This window comes from Bos indicus, chromosome 16, assembly GCF_029378745.1.
Source record: "Bos indicus isolate NIAB-ARS_2022 breed Sahiwal x Tharparkar chromosome 16, NIAB-ARS_B.indTharparkar_mat_pri_1.0, whole genome shotgun sequence".
Classification (NCBI taxonomy): Eukaryota; Metazoa; Chordata; class Mammalia; order Artiodactyla; family Bovidae; genus Bos; species Bos indicus.
The window spans coordinates 61,460,591-61,473,539 of record NC_091775.1 but is presented as its reverse complement, the minus strand read 5'-3'; the positions used below and the strand labels follow the sequence as shown (position 1 = coordinate 61,473,539).

General features: G+C 36.5%; 1 protein-coding gene across 6 annotated transcripts in view; it reads right to left on the bottom strand.

Annotated features, from left to right (window-relative positions):
* The window catches only part of SOAT1 (sterol O-acyltransferase 1), a 61,779-nt gene that overhangs the window by 35,807 nt on the left and 13,023 nt on the right, over positions 1 to 12,949 (bottom strand). For all 6 annotated transcript variants that reach the window (XR_011560899.1, XM_019976724.2, XM_019976723.2 and 3 more), the window contains one exon: positions 1 to 59. Coding sequence is in view for 5 of the 6 variants with exons in the window: in XM_019976724.2 (XP_019832283.2) it covers positions 1 to 59 (59 nt within the window). In the remaining variant the exon portion in view is untranslated. The remainder of the gene's footprint in view (positions 60 to 12,949) is intronic.

Genomic DNA, 12,949 nt, shown 5'->3' with positions numbered 1-12,949 from the left:
CTCTGCCTCTGCTGTCAACTTTATCTTCTTTGATATCAACTGTTTTAAGTCAACCCGACCTAAGTAAAGAAAAAATGTAATTTTTAAGTAGATAGGAGAGCTACCCATCAACATTATTTAAATCATGAACTTAAAAAACAAGCAAAACATGACCAAGTACAAACTTTGGTAAAACCACAAAACATAACACAACTTTTAAAAAGGAAGCATAGGCAATATAAATAGAAGGAAATTTATACATAAAAATGGTAAGCTGAAAAAAGAACACTATTATAGGTACATACCATGCTTACAACTGTATTAATCATAAGATGCTACAAAATCCAATTCTGACAATAACAGGAAATTAGATTCTCTGACGGAGAAGGCAATGGCACCCCACTCCAGTACTCTTGCCTGAAAAATCGCATGGGCAGAAGAGCCTGGTAGGCTGCAGTCCATGGGGTCGCTAAGAGTCGGACATGACTGAGTGACTTCACTTTCACTTTTCACTTTCATGCATTGGAGAAGGAAATGGCAACCCACGCCAGTGTTCTTGCCTGGAGAATCCCAGGGACGGGGGAGCCTGGTGGGCTGCCGTCTATGGGGTCGCAGAGTCGGACACGACTGAAGCGACTTAGCAGATTCTCTGCATAGATCCTGTAACTATGACTAGTAAAATGTACAAGCAACAACAGAAAAATCAGATAAGTTGGATTTCACTAAAATTTTTAAAAAATCTTTTCTGCTCCAAGGGATATTATCAAGAAAGTTAAAAGACACAAAATAGGGGAAATACTTGCAAATCTGATCAGGAACCTGCATACAGAACACGTAAACAACTCTTACAACTCAACGGAAAAGACAAACAGTCCAATTTAAGTGTCTGAATAGACATGTCTCCAAAAACGATACACAAATGGTTGATACCATTTGAAAAGACGTTCAATATCACTGCCATCAAGAAAATGCAAATCAAAACCACAAATATTGCTTTTTTACATCCAGTAGGATGGCTGTAAGTGCTGGTCACTGTACACCTCAAGCTTATACAATGTTATGTGTCAATTATCTCAGCAAAGCTAGAAAGAGCTGCACCAGCACGAAATTTTGAGAAGGACTGGATGTGACAACTGTTCTGTTACGCAATTAGAGAAGTGTTAATACATGCTTGTAAAAATGAAGTTTGTAAGAGTGGAACTACTTGGTACAAATAAAACAGTTTAAGTGAGGAGGAAAAATTTTGACCACGATACGGAGAAATTAAAACCCTCTCACACTACTGCTGAGAAGGTAGTGCTTTTGAAAAAGTCTGGAACTTCCTTAAAAAGTAAATACTGAGTTATTACCGTATGAGCCAGAAATTCCACCTCCTAGGTAAACACACAAGAGAAATGAGAACAGACTCCCTGTTTTCATTTATAGAAAAATTTTAAAAATCCAAACCCCCTGCCCCCACAAAACTCTAACAAAATCACCCACTACCCTATGGTGTTTGAGTAACTAATATTTTGGTAAATATCATCTGTTCTTTTACTTTGGTAAATATCAAATAGTAATATTAAATATTATAAATATACATATTATAAAAATGGAGTCATTACGCACACTGTTTTCATTTGTTAGACTGTTAATATCTGCATGTCTTACATAGTCTTCTATGTCAATTTTATTGGTCTACTATTTTTATGACTGAAATAAAACTTATTTAATCCTCTATTTATATCTTTTCACAATAATCACCTTGGAAAAAAGGCATGGAGAATGTGAAGGTCCAAAATACATCTAATAAAAGCCCTAAAATGAGAGAAAAAACTTGAAGCAGTAATGGCTGAAAACTTTCCACAAGTGTTAAAAAATGCCAGTCCTCAAAGGAAGATCAAAGAATCCCAAGTTGGGTAAAGATATATGATAGTAAAACTGTATAATACAGAGTTTTTTTTAATTTATCTTTTACACAAAGGTTTATTTTAAAGCAAACTACAAAAGGCCCTTGAAAGCAACAAGAAAGAAAATATCACCTTCAAGAGAACTGCGATTATGCTGGTATTGACTCATCAATACCAACAACAGAAGAAGCCAGAAGGCAGTGAAGTAATACCTTTAATCGTTGATAACAGTGGAATTTATGACTGGGAAGGAGGCTGGAGGTCATACCATGAACGGTCTGTATCACAACAGCTTTGAGGAAATTAAGAATTTTAAGCAAAAGAATAAATGATCTGATATTAGAAAAGTCCACCCTCTGGCAGGAGAGAAAGAAAGGATCACAGAAGTGAAATGCAATAAATCCTGACAAGAAATAATACTGCCATAAGTCAAAACAATGGCACTGGGAGTGGAAAGATGATAAGTTTTGATGATATGGTTCCTTATCAAACTGGTACCTTATTAGGCAAGAAATATGAAGGTGAAACAAATATCCACTTGATTTTTCTATCAGTTGTAAAAAATACTTTTATTTAGCTCTCTACTATGATCAGACCATGGATTCACAAATAAATGAATACAGAAGCTTCTTTCCTTCAACTAACGACCACAGGGAGATGGGGAAGAAGACACCAAAGATTAATTCTCACTACTGTGCATCACTTCCAAAAGGAATGTGTCTATCCATAAATAACATCACCACCATTTCAAACTGGTTTGATGAGTCAAGAGATTGGAAAGCTGGGAAACTTTTTCCCAGTTAGACTAGAATCTCTGAAGGCCCCACTCCAAGTAATAGTAACGTTCTATAAAGTCAGAGAAAAATACATTTAAAATTCATTTTCTTTCACCTTAAAATTAACCTCATATAACATTCAGAAGAAAATTACTTTCCTGCTATCCACCAAAACTTAACTGTCATAAAAATCAAAAGAATAATGCCATAAAAGCGAATATCCAATGATTTAAGGATCTATATACAGACAACCAACCACCTGAGTAAACTCAAGGCTTCTAAATTTCTAAAATGTTGACTCGGAAGTAGTGATAAACAAGGTCTGAGTGCCTTGCAGTGTCTGAAATATCTGTCTAAATCATTAATATCACTGTTAACTGATCATTAACTGTTAATACCTACTAGTAGACCTAAAGATAAATCCTTAAAGAACACTACTCTCGATTTTTTTTTTCCTAACCTACTGATTTCTAAGAAGTCAGGCTTGAGACATTTATCTTCATTAATACTACCTCACACTTGTAGAATCTACGACATTGAACTGAATATTTAAAAACGCACTCCCTGAAGTATCAAAAATCTAATCTGAACCAGTTTTAATGAAGACCTGCCTAAAATTAGCACCTTTTAAAAAGAGAAAAAGACTGTACTATACATAATCTTTATGTTAAATAAAAGATTACTGTACTGTGCTATTATAATACTTTTATTGATATTAAAATGTAAATGAGAGCAATGGGGCCTATACTAAACAGCTCCAGAAAGTTATGCTTTTCTACCTGGGCTGCTTCTTCACGACTTTTCACTAAATCTGACTCCTGTAAAATCCTATACTTATACGACTAGGCCAAATTTATTGCCAGTGTTACCCAGAAGGAAAAGACAAATAACCAAACTTATTAAATTAGTAACTCACTTGTTCATTCAATTATATATTTACTCATGATGTAAAAATCCTCTGAGAACCCAATATATTCAGGGTATTAGGCATGTATTTCAACTGCCCCCTCCTTTAGGCTCTCAGTAGAAATATGCAAACACAGATAATTACAATACACAGAAGGGCTGTGGAATCGTGAGGGTGGAGTGAGCTTTTGCAGAGGAAGTCAATATTTGATATTTGAGTCTCAAATGATAAGGAAAATTCACAGTGAACAGGTACTCGGAAAGATTATCTCAGGCAATGGAAACAGCATGAAGACTTGTAAGGACTTGGGTCTTCTGGGACTTGACCGTGAGTCAAATGCCTCCAGGTGCCAAGCTCTCTTAGCTTTACAATACTGTACTTACGTCTCCTGCACTGGCAGGTGCGTTCTTTATCACTAGTACCACCTAGGAAGCCCTACTGTACTTAACAGAGGCTTGTGCTAAAGGGCAGCTTTTAATTCCTTACTTTCTAGGTTACCAGTTACTGTCTAGATCAAAGCTGTCCAACAGATACATAAATGTGAACCACATATGTATTTTAAAATTTCCTAGGAGCCACATGAAAAAGGAAAAACAGATGCAAGTGAGTCTTTGAAATGTGGTATGTATTTTACAACTATAATATTAAATCAGTTCAGACTAGCAACAGTTCAAGTGTTCAACCACACCATACTGAACAGTATAGTCCTCGATCAGGGATCAGCAATTTTTTTTCTGTAATGGGCCAGAGAGAACTTTAGGTTTGGGGGGCCACATGGTCCAGAAGCGCTACAGGCATAAATGAATGAAAGTGGTTGTGTATGACAACTTCTGTTCTAGACGGCTAAATTTACTCTAAGTCTGGCTGACATACACGCACAGTTTCTTTTTATAATCTCATGGGACTATGGTGAACAAGGCTGGTGCTTCCCTCACAAGGGTATGTGTCTCATTCCCCTTGCCAGAGACTGCTTCAAGAATGGGCACGAGTACTCAGTTAGAGATGGCCCACTTATAGTTACTGAGAAGAGTTTAGAAGGAACTTTTTTATAAATGTGTCAACAAATTTAAGAAAAACAACAAAAGATGGTGTAGATTTTAGGGCTAGTAACACACAACCAAAAACTGCTACTATCCTGAAAAGCCAAGGAAAGCCAAAGAGAACACTTTGGAAAGAACTGAATAGAAGTGATGGTTACCCAGCCCAAAGGAAACTGACATTACAAAAACACTCCTTACTCTCTGCCCTTGGATCTCCTATCAGGGCTGTCCAACCCAACCATGACCAAACCCTCCCAGAAACAAGAGGGCATGGGAGCCATTGGATTGATTGTGCCCTGGGAGGCTGACGCTATGGACTCTAAGTAGGGTAGAAAAGAATAAAGAGGCAAAAGGAAGACAGCCTAATTTATAACCTAGTTCTGGCCAATGAGATATGAGAAGTCTGTTGGGCAGTTTCTAGAAAAGATTTCATTGCTCTAAAAAGAAACATAAGGAAACAGATTTTCTTCTCATGGAAATTATTCTTTTGCTTTCCCAGTTTTCTTACCCAGCCAAGAGTTACTAACCCTCTGTCATTATTTCCATCCTTCCCTCATCACCACCACCAATTTCCTGAACCTGCCAAGCCATATCCCAATCCCAGATATTGCCTATCTGCTTTTTCTGATTCTGAATTGCCACACCTTGCAGAAATAATATAGAAAATAGGCCCACTATATAAACTGATGCTGTCAAGTCTTAACCAGGCCTACAATAAAAAATGTAGTATCTGTCTTTGCCTCTTGATGAATTTCTGTAACATTCATCACAAGCATAGATCCAAACATTTTCCACCTTTTTCAAGTCCCAAGCTTACCAGGCAACCTTACCTTCAATTGATCATTTTAGGTGCCAACTCCTAAAATATCTTGTATTTTAATGTTCACTATCTTTAATCCTCTTCTCCACTACTCCTGTGTCAGAGAAAGGGGTAGCCCATCTCTTTTTCAAGACTAACCCTTTAAACTATTGCCTTGATCCTTTTTAAGTCTTTTGAGAAACTGTTCAAATCATTCAACACATTGAGTAGTTTATAGCACCCACATTACACTCAGAGACAATGCAGTCTTTAAAATTTTGCTGAAATTATATGGATGTCATCAGTGGTACTCAAAATCAAATCTGTGAATTTTTGTCCAGTAGTACATGTTTACTTATCATTTTAGAAACAAATATGTAACTAAAACAAGCCTATGACTTTACAGAATTTATTGCTTAGGAGGAGGACTTTTCAGTGATCTTTATAATAGTAAATAGAGTACAGAGATAATGGCAAAATTAAAAATAACTGAAATTTTGGAAACAATGCCCTTTGGAAACAAATGGCAGCTCTTTCCAACGAACCTCATCTTTTGTGACCCATGCTGTTCTTTTCAATAAATGTCCTAGAAAAATGATTTATACTTTCTATCTTCACTTTCTCACTAGTAATTCATCCCCAACCTGTTTTTGTAACTCCTTCTTTTCTGGAGTCACTATGGTCTCCAAATTTCCAAATCCTCATCCTTGTTAAACTTGCTGCAAGAAGTTCCCTGGAGGCCTAGTGGTTAGGATTCTGGACTTTCACTGACAAGGCCTGGGTTCAACCCCTGCTTGGGGAATGGATATCCTGCATGTCACGTGGTAGGGCCAAAAAAATAAAAACTTGCTGCAAAATTTCAATATTTATAAAATGTTGATCATACCTCATCACATTTATTCTTTATAACAACCCAGTGAAATAAAAAGATAGCTAGGGGCTTCCCTGGTGGCTCAGTGGTAAAGAATCCATCTGCCAATGCAGGAGACATGGTTTGATCTCTGATCTGGGAAGATTCCACGTGCAGAGGCGCACCTGAGCCCATGCGCCATGGCTGCTGAGCCTGTGCTCTGGAGCCCAGAAGCTGCAACCAGAGAAGCCACTGTATACAGAGGCCCACGCATGGCAACTGGAGAGTAGGCCCTGCTCACCGCAACTAGAGAAAAGCCCGTGCAGCAACAAAAACCCAGCACAGCCAAAAATAGATAAATAAAGGACAGCTGGTGTCATTTCTATTTTCAAAACAAAGAAATCAGATTCAAAGACACCAACCATCTTGCCCACAGTCTCATGACCAGTAAATAAATGAGCCTGGGGGAGGGAGGAGGGTTCAGGATGGGGAACACATGTATACCTGTGACAGATTCATTTTGATATATAGCAAAACCAATACAATATTGTAAAGTTAAATAAAATAAAATTTAAAAAAAAAATGAGCCTGAAGTAAAACCCATCTTCTGATCTCTAGCCATAGAGATCAGGAAAAAAAAATATTGATCAGTCATAAAAAAGAATGAAATTATTCCATTTGCAGCAACATGACTGGACCTAAAGCTTATCATACTAAGTCAGAAAGATAAATATCCTATGGTATCACTTGATGTAGAATCTAAAATGTGATACAGATGAACTTACTTACAAAACAGAAACAGGCTCACAAACTTTCGGTTGTGGGGGGAAATTTCAATCCGGGGAAGGGACAGTTTGGGAGTTTGGAATGGACACGTACACACTGCTATACTTAGAATGGATAACCAACAAGGACCTACTGTATGGCACTGGGAACTCGGCTCAATGTTATGTGGCAGCATGGATGGGAGGAATGCTTGGGGGAGAATGGATACATATATATATACATACATACATACATACACACACACACACACACACACGCACACACACACGGCTGAATCCCTTCCCTGTTCACCTGAAACTACCATAACATTGTTGATGGGCTATAGCTCAAAACAAAGTAAAAGTTTTTAAAAATTCATTAGTTACAATTTAAAAAATCAAGTGCTACTTATAGTGACTAAATTCTTAAAGATGACTAAGGACTACATGGTAGTGACTAATAACCATGTTTCAAGTTTCACTTCTTTTAGCTAGTGTTTCTTTGTATCTTTGTGGTAAAGTACAGAATTAGCTAATGCGTAGGCACTGACTAGCAAGTTTTTACTTCCTAGAGAATTTCAAACTCATTTTAAAATCCTGGTTATTTTCTAAAAAATTCTCATTGACTATACCACAGAAACCTTCATCCCAACTTTACCTTGCTCTCCACATAGATATATATAATCTAAAACCATCATGGGAAAGCCATCTCTATGTCCATAGGATGGATGCGTTTAGGAGTAGTCCTTGAAAGAATCAATCATTTATCAATCTTAGAAGCAAAAGGGGAGATTAAAAAAAAAAGTATAATCCATCTAAATCCTCTACTGTTCCACTGACCTCAAAAAACCTTTCAAAATTCTCTACTAGTCACATCTACACTACTGCAGAGAAATGGAATCTGAACTAGAAATGAGGGTGATAAGTATTATACAGAAAAGGAGATTTAATAAATAATGTTGAAACAATTGGGTAGCCATTTCAAAAAACTGTAAATTAGATCCCAGCTGACTTATTATTAAAAATAAATTCCAGATGGATCAAACATTGAATCTTAAAAAACCCATAAAGGTAAAAAAAAAATCATCCATGTTCCTTTTTCATAATTTTGGATGATTTCTAAGCATGACAAGACATCTAAAAGCAATACAAGAGCTATGTGATCACATAAAAACTACACATGCACACTATCAGCAAAGTCAAAAGATAAACAGTTAAAAATACTCATAGTGTATGATAGTCAAAGGGAGGAACTGCCTTAACATAGAAAGAACTCTTCACAAAAACAAAAGAAAAATAACAGCCATCTGATAGGGAACAAAAATGGGCAAAAAATAATGGACAGGGCTTTTGAAGAAAAAATATAGTATATATATGGAAAAAGTTTTCTGCCTCATAAGTCATAAGAACAAATTCATGCTATATGACACTGTTTTCCACCCTTCAAATTAGCAAGCTTAAAAAAAGATTAGCAGACATATTAACAAGAGTACAGGGAAACAATATAGATGGCAGGATAAACTGGTATAACATTTTTAAGAAAGACAGTAATATCTAAATTTTAAAAGAAAAAACTCTTTGATCCTGCGATTTCACTTTAAAGAATGTATCCTACAAGTACAAGTAAGCAAGGACATGGTTTCAAGGATGTTCTCTGCAGTACTTTTTATAGTCTAAATTCGTGGAAGCAACCCAGATGTCCACCCAAAAGGGACAAGTCAAATTACTAAGCATTTATGCAACAGGGTTCTTTTGTAGCTCAGATGGTAAAGCCCCTAACAGCAATGCAAGAGACCCACTTTGATCTCTGGTCAGGAAGATGCCCTGGTGAAAGGAATAGCAACCCATTCCAGTACTCTTGCCTGGAGAATTCCATGGACAGAGGAGCCTGGCAGGCCACAGTCCATGGGGCTGCAAAAAGTTGGACTGAGCAATTTTCACTGTGCAACAGAAGTGCTACACAGATACTTTTAAGACAACTTCACTTACATATATTGAATTTAAAAGTTTAGAAAAAGCAAATTGCAGAAAAGATCCCCAATATGATTCCACAAGTAGGAAAAAACAGAAAAGCAAAACAGAATTACTTAAGGGAAGAATTATTACTTTATAACCTTCCACAATATTTGATTTTTTTAAAAAATAACATACATTATTTAAAATTTTAAAATTAATAAGCACAGTTCAGCCATTTGTTTCTTAATTAAATCAAACTGTTTTTACTTCTTCAACAAGGACAACTGAAGAGGAAATAGTCCCAATCTATCATGAGGACAAAAGTAAGTTCATCTATATCTTAAAGGTATAATATTGGTAAACTGCAAAGGCAATAAATGGACATACCAATCTCACCTGGTCTATAATTTTTAAGCTATAAACAGATTTCTATCCTACAACTGAAATAACCCTGAACTACACTACTCAACCAGAGCTAACTTTGATTTATTTTTTGTCACCACACCTGCATCAACTGTATGTGTTGCCCATATACGCAATGAGAGGAATTGGTCCTATTACCATTAAACTTTTACAATATCATATAATCTTATTTTAAAATCAACAGAGATAACTTTTAATAGAAATGTTAGAAGGTTTGTCATAGATTAAAAAATTCCCAGCTAGTGTATTATATAGCAGGGAGTTCCTAAATCTACTTCGGATCTGCAACAGAAGAGCTGCCAGCACCATCAGCAAGAAGATAAACGAATACCTTTCTGAACTTAGTGAAAGAATGCTTTAACAGCTGCTCTCCTTGGTTTTGCCTAAGGAAAAAAAAATCTAAGTATGTCTGACGGCTATAAGTCATCCATATAGGTACTGGGTTGGCCAAGAAGTTTGTTCAGTTTTAAATAAAAATAAGACATATTTTTCATTTTCACCAAGAACTTTATTGAACAACCTATTCACTAACGGAACCAACCCAGTAAGCAGTCAGTCAATGACTGCATATATAGTTAGACTCCAAACCCTATCCGCTTATTTCCTTCTGCCTTTCCAATTTTGTCCTCTTGTCTGTAAAAGAAAAATAAAAACAGCACAAATCCATCTCTGAACTACCTTCTCACCCCACAATCCTCTACAAAAATGAACAAAACACCACACACATAACACTGTACAGTCTTAAGTCTATGCCTTTGAAACCCATTCCTTTCTACCTGGCTTTCTTAAAAGCCCCTTCCCAGTCTCCTCCTCAAAGATCAAAGTGAAATTCTACCTCCTCTGTGAGACACTCCCCTTCATTCTAAAGCACTGTCCCCCCTACTCCCACTGCAGGTGGTCTCCTATACCATTTAGTCACTGTATTTATTTAATTCCTTTTTTTAACATAGGACTGTTAACTCACTCTTTTGACCTTAAAAGCTATAAAAAGTACTAATTAATATTCAATAACTTTATTGCTGCTGGTAATTATGCCTCATTGTACAAAGCCTTTTTTCAAGTAAAGTGGAATCTGTCATCTCTCAAATGCCATAGAGTTTATTCAAAAGGTTACATAACATCCATGACTGAAGAAAGGCTGAAGAAATAAAATAAGCACTCTCATATTGCTACTTGGGAGTGCAATATTTCCGGAGGGCGATTTGGCAATACTCAGCCCCAAAATCTTACAGGCATTTATTCCCACTGACCTAAAAACAATTTCTAGAGGCTTCTCTGGCAGTGCAGTGCTTAAGACTCGGTGCTTTCACTACAGAGAGCATAGGTTCAATCCCTGGTCAGGGAACTAGGACCCTGCATGCTGCCTGATGGGGCCAGTTCACCCAAAATAAATAAAAACCATTTCTAGGAATACAGCCAAGGAAAAAATCATAGACACATGAACTTCTGTTTATCTGTACTTTCTAAAACAAACATGTTTTGGTTTTACCCTAAGGGGAAAAAATGTGTTCTCAATCTACTTAGTTGATTAAAGCTCTACCTAGACCAGTCAGTTTTATGATTAGATGCATAAACTGAATGAAGGTGCCAAATTACACAAGAACAATGATATTCACTTTTTTTCATCTATTTTTGCCAAGAGACTCTCAATTTTTACATAAGGCAGGTTGTTCTCTCTGTTCAAACATTTATGTACGTATCACAAAGAACCCTAAAATCAAATAACTAGAAGTCTACTAACCAAGTTAATATTTGTTAAACACTTAAAATAGTGCCTGGTATATGATAAACTATTAGTAGTTATTATGATGTATGCTCAAGTCACTGAGTCATGTCCAACTCTTTGCGACTCCACGGACTGTAGCCTGCCAAGCTCCTCTGTCCATAGAATTTTCCAGTCAAGAATACTGGAGTGGGCTGCCATCTCCTCCTCCAGGGGATCTTCCAGACCCAAGGACTGAACCTGCATTTCCTGCATTGGCAGGAAGATTCTTTACCAATGAGCCACCTTGGAAGCCCCATTTATCATCATATTACCTTTACTCATTAATCAGCTATCAAATGAACAATGTAGCAAAATAAAAGGCAGTGAAAAATAGGTATTATCTGTAAATTAATAGACAGATAGACAATGTTCTCAACCTGATAAAGGGTACCTGCAGGAACCAACTGGAGAAGGCAATGGCACCCCACTCCAGTACTCTTGCCTGGAAAATCCCATGGACGGAGGAGCCTGCTTACTCCCCCAAAGTGAATCATTGTTAAAGTAAATGGAGAAACACTATTTTCAGATCAGCATTACTTACATTAAAACAAGGAGAAGCTCAGACTTCTTGTTTCAGGCTAAATAATTCAATTTTCATTATCTGCACTAAAATCTGAACCGATTAAAACTTAATGAACTAAGACAATAAGGAGTGCTGAAAACATGTAGAAGTTATGCATGTTTAAATACATGTATAAAGTATTTTATACATGTGAAAGAGTGAAAGCAAGGTCCTTGTAAGCCCTGCTCAGGGGCCCATGACTGATCAGACTACTTCACTAGAGGGCAAGAAACAAGCTTCTGTTGAGTTTTACTAATTACCAGGACTCTGCTAGGTGCTTTAAGTTTTCTGTCTTTATATTTAAAAAAAAAAGAAAAAAAGAGACACAGAGAGAAAATCATCCGATAACAGAAAGTTTCAATAAAAATAATGTGATTTAGCACCCAGTCCCTAAATCATGGAAGGGGAAGGTTTCTAACCAATGTTGGCTCACCATTTTGCACAATTTTCACATTTCTAAAACTAGCTCATGTGCAAATATAAGTATTTCATAAATAGCTAATTAAGAGTCCAACAATCAATAAACTTCATTATGCAAACTTAAGCAACAACATTTATATTCTTGATCCAGTGGCTGCATTTAATTTACAATTAAATTTGAACAGGAAAAGCAAAAGCTTTTCTTTATGAAAAAAGTCTTAGGATGCCAAAGATAACCTATCTCAAAAAGTTCCACACCTATCTGTTAACCAAACAAGCTTCAAATTTCAAATCCTCACTGAAATCAAACCTATACAAATGTCACAGCAAAAATAAATAGCCTGATGCAATAGATGACAACAAGTGAAGTTGTGTTTACCAGTCTATCAGTCTTAAGCATAAACCTTGACCTTAACAAACAAGTACTGTGTCAGTCTTCTTTGCATTCATGTTAAGCAAACCTGGACATGAGAACTAACACAATTTCCTCATCTGTCTCTCCCAAGATTTTTACCTAGGTTATGTACCCTGCTAATTATGCTCATTATGCTAATGTCAGCTATTAAAAGAGTAATTAGTAGCACTTATTTCTAATAATCTAATTATGTTAAAGCGGAGAGAGGGGTTCTCATGCACTTAACTTGGAGCTTCACAAGGGCAAACACATCTGTACCGATCACTGCTGGAGCTGCACCACTTAGCAGAACACCAGTAAATACTGATAGGAATCAGGCAGTTGAAGAACTGAATAAGATGAATGAATGATGTCTAAAACATAGTAGATACCCACAAAATGTTCAATGAATCACTTTAAAAGGG